General features: G+C 43.8%; 1 protein-coding gene across 4 annotated transcripts in view; it reads right to left on the bottom strand.

The window, feature by feature from the left end:
- Positions 1 to 1341: 1341 nt before the first annotated feature.
- Positions 1342 to 16690, bottom strand: part of LOC110502499 (carbohydrate sulfotransferase 15) — a 35463-nt gene continuing 20114 nt past the window's right edge. For 2 of the 4 annotated variants that reach the window (XM_021580556.3, XM_021580557.3), the window contains 7 exons: positions 15073 to 15758; positions 14599 to 14941; positions 13560 to 13703; positions 7123 to 7279; positions 6651 to 6807; positions 3504 to 3651; positions 1342 to 2638 (listed from right to left, as the gene is read on the bottom strand). In XM_021580556.3, coding sequence (XP_021436231.3) covers positions 2448 to 2638; positions 3504 to 3651; positions 6651 to 6807; positions 7123 to 7279; positions 13560 to 13703; positions 14599 to 14941; positions 15073 to 15555 — 1623 coding nt within the window. In that variant the 5' untranslated portion in view covers positions 15556 to 15758 and the 3' untranslated portion in view covers positions 1342 to 2447. The remainder of the gene's footprint in view (positions 2639 to 3503; positions 3652 to 6650; positions 6808 to 7122; positions 7280 to 13559; positions 13704 to 14598; positions 14942 to 15072; positions 15759 to 16690) is intronic. The other 2 variants (XM_036960419.2, XM_090216949.1) reach the window with 1 other exon arrangement.

Raw genomic sequence — 16690 nt, 5'->3', positions numbered from 1 at the left:
TAGTAGTACTATGTAAGGAGTGCTCAGTTGTTAACTTACTGTTTGAAATATGACTTGAGTAACCTTCATTTAAAGAAAATTGACTTTCAGTGTGTAAAGTTCTCCTCACCTACCATAAGAATAGAGGGGAATCCCTTTGCAGATCAGAGCCACATCCAACTCTTCCTGGATGGAGAGGAGCTACATCTCCATGCGATTGGGAGTAGCAATGGGGGGTCCATTTCCTTTTTAATATTGAGTATGCAGCATCAGTGAGAAGCTCTATGCTGTTCATTCAGAAATGTTTTGGGGGAATTGATGAGGGGGTGTAAATGACCAACAAATGTACAAATGCCAAACGTTTTCTGTAGGGAGGGACCAGATATTTATGTGACTTTTAAAGTCAATCAAATGAATGTGACTTTACAAGTTTGCCACTCAATATTATTTGTATTATTATTGTCAATATTATTATTATTATTATTCATAGTGGACTACATCGGACATAAAAGGTTCCTACAGGAACCTTAACACCCTAAACTGTCATTTGAAAGGTTCCTAGAAGCACCTTTAGGGGTTCCGCCGGTGTTGCAATCTGAGTAACCCCTAAAGGTGCCTCTAGGAACCTTTTCTTTTTAGAGTGTGGCACAGAAACCTGTTACTGTAATTATAAATATGGCATCAAAATGTTTAAAAATCTGATTTCCCCCTAGCTGATCATTGTCTGCACCTGGCTCTGATCATAGTGTAGGCCTAATGAAACAGGAGGGGGAGTGAGGTCGTCCGTGGTGGTCGGCTAACCCTTAACCTTCTGGCCCGTAACCCTGCGTGGCATTGACTGTGTCACAAAAGTATGCTGAAGCAGCAGTTAATATCCACGTTTATAAACACAGGGTCACTACAGTTGTTGTTATTTGTGGCCGTAAACATTATTTTGAGTTAATTCTATGAGTGGGGTGTACATTTCTAACTGTCCCTAAGCATTAAGTCGAGTACTCTAATATGACAATGAACACTTCAAAAACACTTCAACGCATGTGCTGAGACTTTCAACATTGACTAGAGATTGTAGTGGGTGGCTGGTAAGCTAGGCTTATTGCTTGATTTTATGTCAAATGTGTCCACGTAAAGAGTGTGTAAAAACATAGAAAATACTGGAAAATATCAGTTAGAAACAAACAGGCCAGACTTTGGTAAGAAGATAGGTTAACATGATGTTAGGAAATGATAGATTCCATACTGAGTCTCTGTGGTTCTGCTGCCCTCTGGTGTGAGGACGTGTACCAATGTGTGTCTAGGGCAGTATAGAATGGCGTCTATGCTCAAACACAAATTTCATATGAAAAAAGCAGCTTATGACCATTTGTTTACGTCTTTAACATTTAATACATTTAATGTAGTTAAAATGAACATCGTATGGCCGTAGAAACAGGGTGTTTCGTGTTTGTTTTTAATTAAAGATTAATAGAATAGAATAAAACTTTATTGCCCATCCAGGATGGAAATGTTTCTTTGGCATCACCTTCCATTACTTGAAGGCAACGTCATCTGATAAAATCCATTGTGCTGTTTGCTCCAATATTGTTTCTTACAGAATTATTTCACAATGACTGCAATTGAAATGCCCAGTGGCATACAGCAGTATTTTCAACTCCAGTCCTCGAGTACCCCCAACTGCACGTTTTTTGTAGCCCTGGACAAGCCCACCTGATTCAACTTGTCTATTAATCATCAAGCCCGTAATGATTTGAATCAGGTGAGTTTGCCGAGGGCTACAACAAAAATGTGTGCTGTTGGGGGTACTCGGGGACTGGAGATGGGAAACACTGGCATACAGTATATAAAAATGATCCATCATTAGCATTGTGAAGGCTCTCCTTTCACTCTCAGTATGTGTCATGTGGAAAGCTTCCCACTAGAGGGAGTAGTCCACCAGGTTCTATCCTAGTCATTTTCCTGGAGTCTCCAAAAAAAAGCGAACTCTTCACCAACATGAAAGGGCACCGCCGTGAAACCACACAAAAAGGGCACCACCGTGAAACCACACAAAAAATGGTATCCTCCCGAGTGGCGCAGAGGTCTAAGGCACTGCATCTTAGTGCTAGAGGTGTCACTACAGGCCCTGGTTCAATTCCAGGCTGTATCACAACCGGCCGTGATTGGGAGTCTTGTAGGGTAGCGCACAATTGGCCCAGTGTCACCCGCATTAGGGTTTGGCCAGGGTAGGCTGTCATTGTAAAAAAAAAAAAAAAATCTTAACAGGCCTGCCTAATTAAATAGAGGTTATTTAAAAAAGTACTAGACAGATGCATTGTTCAGTACCTCAGCCATTTTATTGTCTATACATTCACCCATTGTGACATGTAATGTCTATGGTTTATTCCACTTGACAGTTCATCTCATAGGACTCATAGGACCATGGGGGACTTACTCCTCAGGACTGTATCCATCTCTGATTGAGACATTCCTCATGTCTCTGTCCAGTGGAAGGCCTTGTTGTCCAGGACTGTGGCCAGTTTGTGGTTGAATGGCCGGTGGAACACCCTGAGGAGGTCCCTGGTGCTGGGCAACATGGGGCCCAAGCTCCTGTCTGCTGCCCTCCGTGTGTTGGACATGGGCCTCTTGGTGAGTGCTGCCTCGATCTGCTCAGATAAAGGCCCTATGCAAAAGACGAATTGTTGTTCAATATTTTGTTTATAAATAGATGATTGTGTTTCTATCGTCTGCCTTGGTATAGGCTCTGAGATTAAATAGGCTACGATGTCACGCTCCTAATCCTATCGCACAGCAATACTGTAGTATAATCATACTGTCACATACTGTCAACGCTACCCGTCTATTTACTTTCAAGCATGCTTGATTGATAAATGGTAGCCTACTATTTGTTGTGTAGCAGGAATAATTTAAACCAATTATGTCAGAAAAGGACCGACTTGGAACCGATGTCAGTTCAACGTCTAGTTTTGATTTACATCCAATCAGCTTTCCACGTTGATTCAATGTCATCACATTGAATGTTTTGGTTGAAATGACATGGAAACAACAATGATTCAACCAGTTTTTGCCCAGTAGGGAGAGACACGTACTGCAATATGATTATGATTCAGGCCTATGTAATAAAAGTAAAATAAACATATTAGACAACATGCTGCAATGCGATCTCCTTACCAACGGCAGATGCGTCTGTTTCAATATTTTTATTTGCTTACCATTATAATAATTCACAAGCATCAAACACCTCCCCATTTCCCCCAAATGAACAATAAAGCTTATTTTCTTGCAATTCAATTGATCAACCTTCTGGAAGTTGTGCACACACATCATTTGAGATTTGTGTGGAGATAGGCACACTTTTTCTTTTTTATGCACACACACCTTTGATAAATGAGGCCCCAGATGTTGAAATGCACACAGAGGAAGAAGCAGACATGTACATGCATCCACAATATTGTGTCCCAGCTCTGAACAAACCTAGGATGTTGATGTCGAATTCGAGCTGATAGCTGTGTTTTTCCAGTACGTACCCACGTTTAGGAAGTCAAAGACTTTATTTATGGTGAGTCTCAGATTGGCAGCGTAGTCTTCTAACTGCAGAACCAGGATCTGATTCCTGTGGAAGACAGTCAACCAGTCCAGCAGGAAGACAATATATAGTCCCAGGTTCAGTCTGACCTGGAGAGGACCACAACAAACACTGAACATTAGACTATCATCACATTTACATAACTATTCTACCAAGGCTTCATTGTTAAGGTGGAGAACAAGGTACATGCTATAAGAATACTGGTGATAAAGAGTTACAGCATGACTCGTACCCAAGCTTACCTGCAGAGAGTGCTGGAGACCAACCAACAAAAGTAATTATACCTCTGCAGATACAGCAGAGAGGAGGGACTATTTTTTAAACTTTCATAAGCTCAACAGCATGGATTCAGAAGTCAAATGTAAACAGGGAGCTACTTTAGGTCGACATCCATGACGCTGCTGTATGTCAAATAACTTATACTTTGTTCATATTTATTTACCTTAATAGGTACACACGGATCTCCAAAGGTACTCCTCTGAACACCATGTTGGCACCAATATAATAACATTACTACCACAAATCAGGCTGAGAGGTATGTAGAACAGTGTGAACAGTAGTGTTTATCTCTGGCTGTGGGTATCGTGATTTGTGCTTTTCCTATGTAAACTAGCTGTGCCCCAGGCTGTGACAGCTGCAGCCAAGCTGGTATGCTACTGTGTGACGAGGGTACAGACAGAGCTAACTCAGCTCAATCCCGTGGAAATGCTGCTCGGTACATTACAGCATCTGGACGGTTTACAATTTACAGAGGGCATTTGGCAAGCCTTTACTTAGCTTTGCTGAACTCTGTCCAATAAGGAAATGTTTACAGCATTAAAGCTTATGGACCCAAGGAAGGGTAGCTGCTGCATGTGCAACAGCTAATGGGGATCATCATAAACTAAACAAAGCACACATACCTGTATAAAACTGAGCCAATGTCAATGTAGTAAAATAGTTAAAACAGCAAGAAAATGTATTGTCTGAAAATAAATGACAATATTTCTAGAGACTACTTCCTAAATAACTTCCAGTAAGTGCATCTCAGTTCAATCAGTTCTGAAAGGAAACTTCACAGTTCCTCACTAATCAAATCAGTGGCATATGTCACAACACATTTTCACCAGCCTCAAGGAAGTAGCCGTGATTTTAATAAAATATCCCATTAGACATGGAAAATAAAGGCCTGAGTTCTGGATCACAAGTTGGCATGGAATCAATCTAGCTAAGACATGGAAGCTGTATCACAATTTGGCATAGACAAAGCCATCTCTGAATAACTTTGTATGCACTTTGATGACATGCCACTGGTCAAAAACTGTTTAAATCCACAGTGTTCCCATGTCATTTCAACAAAACAAAAAAAATGTGATGATTCTGAATCAACGAGGATTTGTAAAAAGTCATCAACATAATGGGGATTTAGTACTTTTTTCACCCACGTTTTAACCAATCTCCAACGACATACTGACATTTTTGGTTGATTTCACATTGAATTCAGGTTATCTGACAACTCAACCAAGCGTAAATCAAAAATAGACATTGAACTGCCCTCTGTGCCCTGTGGGATAACGCTCTTTCAATAAATGCGGTCAAAATTAGTGTTTCTTCTTGCTCTGGCACATTACTTCCCATCTAGACAATACACTATCCACCAAAGATAATGACACAATAAACACAATAATGGAGGCCATCGCTGGAGGCTCCGGACTGAAGGACGTCGTTGGAGGCTTCGTGCCATGGAACATCACTCGAGGCTTCTTGCCATGGATCATCACTGCAGGCTGCTTGCCATGGATCATCACTGGAGGCTTCGTGCCATGGATCATCACTGGAGGCTTCGTGCCATGGATCATCACTGGAGGCTTCGTGCCATGGATCATCACTGGAGGCTTCGTGCCATGGATCATCACTGGAGGCTTCGTGCCATGGATCATCACTGGAGGCTTCGTGCCATGGACCATCACTGGAGGCTTCGTGCCATGGACCATCACTGGAGGCTTCGTGCCATGGACCATCACTGGAGGCTTCGTGTCATGGATCATCACTGGAGGCTTCGTGCCATGGATCATCACTGGAGCGGAGAGACACACAGGAGGTCTGGCTCTGGGAGCAGGCACCGGACTCACCGGGCTGGGGAGACATACAGGAGGCTTAGTGCGTAGAGCTGGCGCAGGGCTTACCGGGCTGGGCAGGTGTGCAGGAGACCGGGTGCGTGGAGCTGGCACAGGATATACTGGGCCGTGGAGACGCACCGGAGGTCTGGACCGCAGAGCTGGCACAACCCATCCTGGCTGGATGCTTACCCTAACCCGGCAACTGCGGGGCGCTGGCACAGGACGCACTGGGCTGTGGATATCGTACCGGCGACACAGTATGTGTAACCTCAAAGCATGGTGCCTGAAGGGTCACATGCTCCTCAAAGTGACTGTCTTGCTCCAGAATCTAACCCCTCCAAACTCTTTCGTCCCTCTCCACTGCCAACCACTCCTCACTCAAACGGTCCAAGAATTCTTCCTCAGTCTCGGACTCAACCCTCAGCACCGACGCCCACGTCATCTGCCCAAAATATTTTGGGGCTGCCTCTCAGGTTTCCGTCGTGTCCTCTCCTCCTGACCACGCTGCTTGGTCCCTTGGTGGTGGCGAAGTTCTGTCACGGCCGTTGAATGAAGAGGACCAAGGCGCAGCGTGGTGAGTGTACATTTTCTTTTTATTTGAAAAGACGCCGAACAAAACAATAAACACTACAAAACAAACCGTGAAGCTAAAGGCTATGTGCCATAAACAAAGTCAACTTCCGACAAAGACAGGTGGGAAAAAGGGCTAACTAAGTATGGTTCTCAATCAGAGACAACGATAGACAGCTGTCCCCGATTGAGAACCCTACCCTGCCTAAACATAGAAATACAAATAATAGAACATAGAATACCCACCCCAAATCACACCCTGACCAAACCAAAATAGAGACATAAACAGGATCTCTAAGGTCAGGGCGTGACATGTACATTTCCAATGCCAGGAATAAAAATATGCATGCATGACTGTAAAAGTGTCCTGCTAAATGGCATATGTATTATTATTTTATTTATTTATATGTTCCACTCACCGGCATGGCATTGGAAAGTCTAGTATTGTAGACACAGGAACGCATGGAGCTCTCTGCTAAACAAGCCTCAAACAGCTGTAAGGATTCTGAGACCCTCTGGTCAAAGTCCTCCACTGACTTGTTAGCCATGTTGAAGTACAGATAGTCTGAATACAACCTAAACCACAAGGAGACACAAACCAGAAAACATACTTTCATTAGATACATTGACCAAATGCACTATAGTGAAAACTATGTCGGACTTAATTTGACCACCCTGGTGTGTGAGAATAGTGTATTCAATGTTTAAAAAGGATTCTAAGGTTTGTAATTTCCACTTTAATATTTCAGACTTGATTTGCATAAACACAAAAATGGATCAACCCCGAAGAAACTGTTAATTAATTATAATCCACATGATAATGTACTGCAGTTGCTGCAGGATTATTTCCTGCTGTGAGAAACTGGTCAAATTATGATCCCACATCTGTACCTCTCTACTGGGTCTCTGAGCATGACGATGATTTTAGCATTGGGCTGAACAGTGTGGATGAAGTCCTGGGCCAGGAAAGGAGGCTCCCCATCCACCCGGTTGTCATAGAGATAGCTCCAGGCTTGGTTGTCCCACATTGTGGATGCGCTTGCTTCACCTGTCAATCCAACAGAAGTGTGATGCCCATTTAAGTGATAATGCCAGAGAAGCTGGTGTTTGGAGGCAAACTGTGCCAATATATCCTCCAGACACCGGATTTGAGGGAATTATCACTTTCATACAACGGGTTACCAACATATTAAATTAATGATTTACCTATTTTCATTAAAAACTTAATTTTTATGAATTTATTCATACTATTTCATCCTTTTACGAGATATAGTCCCGTCACAAATGTAGGGTTGCTAACCAAGCCAGCTGGTTGTTCATTCTATCGGTTAGGTTGCCAGAGATGCAACCCAGTTGTGAAGTCTTTTTGTTGTACGTCTTTGGATGTGACCCAGTAATTTGTTCTAAATGTTCAGCATGGCAACTTTCTTATCCCTTGCTTGCTAGCTAGCCAACTTCAGCTAACACAGTCACATCGAACAGTGCAGCCAGAATAACAGCAAAGTAGCTGCATTAGCATTTCTTGAAGGTTTTTTCAGGTGACATTTATTTGGATATATCCATAATAATATCTACGTTTCCATCCATTTAGCGGAAGATTTTCATGCAAATATTCAAAAATCTGTATGAAGACAACATGCAATTTTTTCCACCGAACTGACTTGTTGTGTTAAAAAAAATCTGTGCGTGATGATGTAATGCACACAAAATGTACTTTTTCACTTAAAGATGCACTATGCAGAAATTACTCCGGCATTTCCTGTTTGCTAAAATTCGAATAGATTGCCTAATGTCAGATTTTGTGACAACACAAACAAACAAGTAAGAAATCATTGTACACTCAAAATAAAATAAAATTATATTTGTCACAACAGTTGTAGACCTTACCGTGAAATGCTTATTTTCAAGCCCTTAACCAACCAGTTCAAGAAATAGAGCTAAGAAAATATTTCCTAAATAAACTAAAGTAAAAAATATCCTAAATGAAATCCAAAAGTAACATGTAAATAGTCCGGGTGGCCAATTGATGAATTGTTTAGCAGTCTTATGGCTTGGGGGGAACCTTTTGGTCCTAGACTTGGCACTCCGGTACAACTTGCCATGCACTAGCAGAGAGAACAGTCTATGACTTGGGTGACTGGAGTCTTGAAAGATTTTTGGGCCGTCCTCTGACACACCAAGTATATAGGTCCTGGATGTCAGGAAGCTTGGCCCCAGTGAAGTATTGAGCTGTACGCACTACCCTCTGTAGCGCCTTACAGTCAGATGCCGAGCAGTTGCCATACCAGGCGGTGATGCAACTGGTCAGGATGCTCTTGATGGTGTAGCTGTGGAACTTTTTGAAGGTCTGAGTACCCATACCAAATCTTTTAAGTATCCTGTGGGGGAAAGGTGTTGTCGTGCCCTCTTCACAACTGTCTTGGTGTATTTGGACCATGATAGTTTGTTGGTGATGTGGACACCAAAGAACTTGAAACTCTAGACTGGCTCCACTTCAGCCCTGTCGATGTTAATGGGGGCCTGTTCGGTCCTCCTTTTCCTATAGTCCACGATCAGCCTCTTTGTCTTGCTCACATTAAAGGAGAGGTTGTTGTCCTTGCACCACACTGCCAAGTCTCTGACCTCCTCCTTCTAGGCTGTCTCATCGTTGTTGGTGGTCAGGCATGCCACTGTTGTGTCGTCAGCTAACTTAATGATGGTGTTGGAGTTGTGCTTGGCCATGCAGTCGTGGGTGAATAGGCTTTACAGGAGGGAGCTAAGCACGCATCCCTGAGGAGTCCCCGTGTTGAGGATCAGCGTGGAAGGTGTGTTGTTGTCTACCATTACCACCTAGGGGCGGCCCGTCAGGAAGTCAAGGATCCAGTTGCAGAGGGAGGTGTTTAGTCCCAGGGTCCTCAGCTTTGTGGGCACTATGGCGTTGAACGTTGAGCTGGTATTCCATCTGGCCCTGAAGCTTTGTGAATGTTGACCGGTTTAAAGGTCATGCTCACATCGGCTACAGAGAGCATATGCTTCAGTGTTGCTTGCCTCGAAGCGAGCATAAAAGGCACTTAACTCGTCTGGTAGGCTCTCGTCACTAAGCAGCTCACGGCTGGTTTTCCCTTTGTCATCCGTAATATTTTTCAAGCCCTGCCACATCCGACGAGCGTCAGAACCAGTGTAGGATACAATCTTAGTCCTGTATTGACGCTTAGCTTGTTTGATGGTTCGTCTGAGGGCATAAGTGGATTGGTATGCGACAGCTCCAGCCTTTAACTCGGTGTGGATGTTGCCTGTAATCCATGGCTTCTGGTTGGGAAATATATGTATGGTCACTGTGGAGACGACGTCGCCGATGCACTTATTTTTTAAGCCAGTGACTGAGGTGGTATACTCCTCAAAGCAATTGGATGAATCCCGTAAATGTTTGATTTGTTCGAAAATGTCCATCATTTTTGTCCAAAGAGCTACTCTTGTTAGCACGTTTGGTAAACAAATCCAAAGTCATGAAAGTTCCGAAATGTCAAAAAGTTCCGTTACTGTCCGTAGAAACATGTCAAACGATGTATATAATCAATCTTTAGGATGTTTTTAACATAAAACTTAAGTAATATTCCAACCGGAGAATTCCTTTGTCTTCAGAAAAGCAAAGGAACGCAGCTACCTCTCATGTGAAATGCTTGTGACCAGCCCGTGACCGCTGGCAGACCTCTGGCTCATTCCTCTCTCATTCGGTCCCACTTCACAGTAGAATCCTCAAACAAGTTTCTAAAGATGGTTGACATATAGTGGAAGCCTTAGGAAGTGCAACATAACCAATATCCCACTGTGTATTCAATAGGGGCTGGGTTGAAAATCGACTCAGATTTCTCACTTCCTGTTTGGATTTCTTCTCAGGTTTTTGCCTGCCATATGAGTTCTGTTATACTCACAGACATCATTCAAACAGTTTTAGAAACTTCAGAGTGTTTTTTATCCAATACTAATAATAATATGCATATATTAGCAACTGGGACTGAGGAGCAGGCAGTTTACTCTGGGCACCTCTGGGCACCTTTCATCCGAGCTACTCAATACTGCCCCTGCAGCCATAAGAAGTTTTAACCAACCATGCTATTTTGTTTGTCTTTTCATGTTGTTCTTAACTTGTTTTGTACGTAATGTTGCTGCTACCGTCTCTTATGACTGAAAAGAGCTCCTGGACATCAGAACTGGGATTACTCACCTCAAATTGGATGAGGAGTTCTTCTTCAATGAGTCGGACGCAAGGGATATACTACGGACGCCCGACCAGGCCCAGATCCCCGTGATTCGCTGGAAAAGGAAACGTAGGTTTCGCGAAAAGAGATTGGGATGCCTTGTGAGGATCAGGCAACGAGTGGCTAATCTGCCCTTGCTCACATTCAATCGCTGGAAAATAAATGGGACAAACTGAAAGCACGTATATCCTACCAAAAGGACATTAATTATCTTATGTTTCACCAAGTCATGGCTGAACAAAGACATTAAGAACATTCGGCTGGCAGGTTATACACTATATCGACAGGACAGAACAGCAGCCTCTGGTAAGACACGGGGCGGGAGCCTATGCATTTATGTAAACAACAGCTGGTGCATGATATCTATGGAAGTCACAAGGTTTTGTTCGCCTGAGGTAGAGTATCTCATGATAAGATGTAGACCACACTATCTACCGAGAGAGTTTTCATCTGTATTTTTCGTAGCTGTCTACATACCACCACAGACCGAGGCTGGTACTAAAACCGCACTCAATGAGCTGTATTCTGCCATAAGCAAACAGAAAAATGAAAAATGCAAGAATTAAAGCAGGAAGCACCAGTGACTCGGTCTATAAAAAAAAGTGGTCAGATGGAGCAGATGCTAAACTACAGGACTGTTTTGCTAGCACAGGGTGGAATACGTTCCGGGATTCTTCCTATGGCATTAAGAAGTACACCACATCAGTCACTGGCTTTATCAACAAGTGCATCGAGGACGTTGTCCACACAGTGACTGTACATACATACCCCAACCAGTAGCCATGGATTACAGGCAACATTCGCACTGAGCTAAAGGGTAGAGTTGCCGCTTTCAAGGAGCGGGACTCTAACACGAAAGCTTATAAGAAATCCCACTATGCTCTCCAACAAACCATTAAACAGGCAAAGTGTCAATACTGGAATAAGATTGACTCATAGTACACCGGCTCTGACTCTTGTTGGATGTGGCAGGGCTTGAAAACTATTACAGACCACAAAGGCAAGCACAACTGAGAGCTGCCCAGTGACACGAGCCTACCAGATGAGATAAATAACTTCTTTGCTCGCTTCGAGGCAAGTAACACGGAAACATGCATGACAGCATCAGCTGTTCCAGACGACTGTGTGATCACGCTCTCCGCGGCCAATGTGAGTAAGGCCTTTAAACAGGTCAACATTCACAAGGCCGCTGGGCCAGACGGATTACCAGGGCGTGTACTCCGAGCATGCACTGACCAACTGGCAAGTGTTTTCACTGACATTTTCAACCTCTCCCTGTCTGAGTCTGTAATACCAACATGTTTCAAGCAGACCACCATTGTCCCTGTGCCCAAGAACACTAAGATAACCTACCTAAATGACTACCGACCCGCAACACTCACGTCTGTAGCCATGAAATGCTTTGAAAGGCTGGTCATGACTCACATCAACACCATTATCCCAGAAACCCTAGACCCACTCAAATGTGCATACCGCCCCAACAGATACACAGATGATGCAATCTCTATTGCACTGCACACTGCCCTTTCCCACCTGGACAAAGGGAACACCTATGTGAAAATGCTATTCATTGACTACAGCTCAGCTTTCCACACCATAGTGCCCTCAAAGCTCATCACTAAGCTAAGGAGCCTGGGACTAAACACCTCCCTCTGCAACTGGAACCCTGGATTTCCTGACGGGCCGTCCACAGGTGGTAAGGGTAGGTAACAACACATCCACCACGCTGATCCTCAACACGGGGGCCCCATTCTCAGTCCCCTCGTGTCACGACTGCACGCCCAGGCATGACTCCAACACCATCATTAACTTTGCTGACGACACAACAGTGGTAGTCCTGATCACCGTCATCGATGAGACAGCCTATAGGGAGGAGGTCAGAGACCTGGTGCAAAGTCAAGAACCTCTCCCTCAATGTGATCAAGACAAAGGAGATGATTGTGGATTACAGGAAAAGGACAACCGAGCACAACCCAATTCTTATTGACGGGGCTGCAGTGGAGCAGGTTGAGAGCTTCAAGTTCCTTGGCGTCCACATCACCAACAAACTAACATGGGTAATCAGATCCTCAAAAGGTTTTACAGCTGCACCATCGAGAGCATCCTAACGGGTTGCATCACTGCCTGGTGTGGCAACTGCTCGGCCTCCGACCGCAAGACACTACAGAGGGTAGTGTGTACAGCCCAGTACACATCACCATGGCCAAGCTTCCTGCCATCCAGGACCTCTATAGCAGGCAGTGTCAGAGGAAGGCCCTAAAAATGGTAAAATACTCCAGCAACCCTAGTCATAGACTGTTCTCTCTGCACCGGAGCACCAAGTCTAGGTCCAAGAGGCTTCTAAACAGCTTCTACCCCCAAGCCATAAGACTCCTACTGAATAGCTAATCAAATGGCTATCCAGACTATTTGCATTGCCCCCCCCCCCCCCCCTCCCCCTCCCCCACCCACCCCCACCCACGCTGCTGCTACTCTCTGTTATTATCTATGCATAGCCACTTGAATAACTCTACCTACATGTACATAATTACCTCGACACTGGTGCCACCGCACATTGACACATTGACTCTGTACCAGTGCCCCCTGTATATAGCCCCCGCTATTGTTATTTACTGCTGCTCCTTAATTATTTGTTATTCTTACCTCTTACTTTTTTGAGTTTTTTCTTAAAATTACATTGTTGGTTAATTAAGGGCTTGTAAGTAAGCATTTCACTGTAAGGTCAACACCTGTTGTATTTGGCGCATGTGACAAATAACATTTGATTTGATTTGAATCACACATTACCTCCTCCTCACATAAACGTATACACACATAACACACACACACACACACACACACACACACACACACACACACACACACACACACACACACACACACACACACACACACACACACACTAAGACGGCAGCCTCCATGACTTTCTTGAAAAGAGTGAAGAAGCCAGCCTATATGACTAACTTTTGGAGTGCAACCCAAGAGTTTATAAAGACTTTCAAATGAAAAATTATTATCAAAATTATTATTGAAGATGTGTCCTGTGTACATAAATGACCTACAGTACATATATGACAACCTGTATGTTACCTGTGATGAGGTGTCGCTGGCTGTCATCTCCAGAGGTATTCCCCAGTATTCCCTGCTGGATGTGGTAGGCAGCCAGGTCAAAAAGGTCCAGGTAGTCCTCCACAGGGAAGCGCTCCAGGAGGCCGTCTTTAAGATGGATGATACCTGCACCACAAGGGAAAACAACATCATGGTCAATGACTTCATCATTCAATCTCATTTTACTACCACTTCCATCTATGATCTATCATAACTATAGACCCTCTCAAAAGGAAATCATATTTTTCATCAAAACGTCTCTGCCAGCTTAAGGTGATACAATTTTGACTGTAAGTTACTTCCATATTTTCACACCTGTCAGAGCTCAGAGAAGATTAAGACCTCCGACTACGTCGCCACAGGAGACCCGATGTAGCTGCCTTTCTGATCCATTGTCAGCAGAAAGATCAACATCTTCAACCATCTCCCCCACTGCTTTGAACGCCCACAAATCCACTTGGCGATGGAGTCGGCAATCAATGCACTCTGTGTGCTCTACAGTATGGCTCTCCTCAGAGTGTGATCCGACACCTACGCTGCCTCTCAGACTATCATGAAGCATTCCATTCAATTAAAGGAATTACAACAGACACTGGGCTGGAGGGGCTGGACCTGGTCTCGTCTATCACCCGCACACTACAGTAGAGGTCTAGAACAACACTTACTCACTCTGTACAAAGGTTTTGAAAAATAACTGCAGGGGGAATTATAAGCGGAGATGATCAAAACAGAGGCAACTCTTTGGGTTTTCATTCAGTTATACTGTTACTAGTGTACATTATGTAGATTTCGGCATAGTCATTGGAAAAAGAGGCACACTGTATTACCTCAAAATATATGCCATATGAATATGAATAGAAATAAGTTCATCCACACATTACTGGTGGTTCCCCCTGGAAATTTATTTTGGCAGGGTGAAAAGTCTGTTGAAGCCAACGTAAAGGTTTTCCATCCAAATTCAAGGGAAGTAAAATTCTTTGGGCAGTTCTACCAAAGTGAAGACAGGGGGACTAGGGCTTACCAAACCTTTTCCTTGTCCACCAGTGGGGCTCTTTCATGGTGGTGAACTTGACCTCCGGGTGTAGCAGCAGTCGGTGAAACAGGTCCGTTGTGCCACATTTGGGCTGGCCAATGATGTAGAAATATGGCAGACAGCGCAGGCGGTATTGCTTGTCGTCGACGCTGTGGGACAAGTGTTCCTGGAAATGATTCCTCAGGTAGTCACGGACCGTCCGGAAGGTCTTGGAGCGAACTGCATACAAGTTTTTCCTGTAAGGATCCACTTTGGTTTTCCCAGAGAGCTCCTCATACCAGCATGGACTCTTGATATTGGGGAGGAACTGACGAGGAATAATGGAAAACAACTGGGAAGTGCAAAACAGATATAATGTCAAACAGTCCTAAACAATTTATCTTAATTGATATTATGATTTAAATAATTTTTGCCCTGAAACAAAATAGCACACATGAAGCAACAGGCCAGACACATACTCACATGAGAGTCACTATTGACAACGTCCTTCAGAAGAGGCAGCTTCCTTGGGCTGAACTCAAGCTTAGCTGTAATGCACTTCACCAGGAGGTTAATGTTGACATAGTCCTTGGTAGAGGGCAGGTTAGGGGAGATGGTGCTGCTGGGGTTGACTATAGTACTGAGGTGGAACGGTGGCGGTGTCAGCATCAGACCCTTTTTATCCAAGGTCAAGACGTAAGAAGCCATAATGAGGATGGTCAATGTTAGTCCGAACAGGAAGCTGATAACCTTGACCTTTGTGACACTCCTCAGGGGGCCCAATGGCCACAGAGGAACCCGCCTCACCTCCAGGACACTGGGCAGGATTATGTGACCGTCATCCACATCGTCCAAACAAAGCATTGTGGGTCTTTTCCTGTAGTTCTTAACTTCCATGGGGCAGAGTTGGCCATATGTGTAGTCCGTTTGAGAAATGGCACCATTTTTGTAGTCTGTACGAGACATTATGTAGACAGGATGGAACAGGGCTGTGGAGAGGGGGATGCAGATGTCAGAGGGGAGGGACTGGGGCCGTCAAGGCACATCTATTGTGGGATGGGAGGTGTGTGGAGGAGCAGTAGAGGGTTTATCCATCATGGCTGCTCCAAATGTTGCTGTAGGCACAACAGGTACTGTAGCACCACAGTCTGGCCTTCAGTAGTGTTCTCCTGTCAAACGAGATAATTATATTTATTTTTGAACTGTTTTTAAAAAAGAGGAACATTTTGAACACTACAATGGTCAATTAATCTGTGATTGGTTTTCCCCTTCAATGGTGTAGTGTTTTGTGGTCTTTGTCATATACAGCTCACAGCTATTTCCTGACCAGGTGCTAAGTATTATTCCAGGATTAGGGTTCAGTCAGAGGCGATCTAACATGTGAGACATGTAACATTAATTCTGCTTCCTCCACTAGCAAGTCTGACCACTCCAATTACATATCATAACCTCTCAGGAAGCTCATATCAGAGAGTGTGTTCTTGTCAGGCAATGCTTCCCTGCTTTAGGTATAAGGACCAAAACAGTGGGTACAATGTGAAAGCAAAAGGGTCTGTCTGTACCTTCATCTTCTGAATTTAGGGCTTATCAAAGTCCTCTGCCTATAGGATAAAATAAACCTTAATATTTTAGAACACATTTCCCTCTATTCTACGGGGGAATGAAAGGTTGATCCAAGAACATGTTATGATTTGGAGATTAAAGGTTTTCTTGTGACATCAACAGTACTATTGATACAGGTGGACAAGCAGCGCGGCAGTCTTTTAGATAGAGAAAGCAAGTATTATTTCTGGAGCTGTGTGCTGAATAATTCCAGACAGAGGACTGACAAAATTCTTTAAAAACACTTCCATTACACATCCTGGAACCATAATTCATTCTGTTTTCTTTTCTTTCCAGAGTTTATACGAATGAACAATCCCTCTGGATGTTGAAATGAAATCCCAGCCCAGTTACAGTGAATTACACTTGGTACATTCAATGAATTTACAGTGTTATTCCTCATTGCATTATGGTTGTTCTATTCACACTGGGGCCTCATTAAACAGAGGCCACTGAACACTTCAGTGATTTTAAATTGTCACATCATATTTCTAGCACT

Source organism: Oncorhynchus mykiss, chromosome 23 (assembly GCF_057628025.1).
Source record: "Oncorhynchus mykiss isolate SJ-2025 chromosome 23, ASM5762802v1, whole genome shotgun sequence".
NCBI classification, from domain to species: domain Eukaryota; kingdom Metazoa; phylum Chordata; class Actinopteri; order Salmoniformes; family Salmonidae; genus Oncorhynchus; species Oncorhynchus mykiss.
Note: the sequence above shows the minus strand (reverse complement) of the source record. Positions and strands in the feature narration are given on the sequence as shown.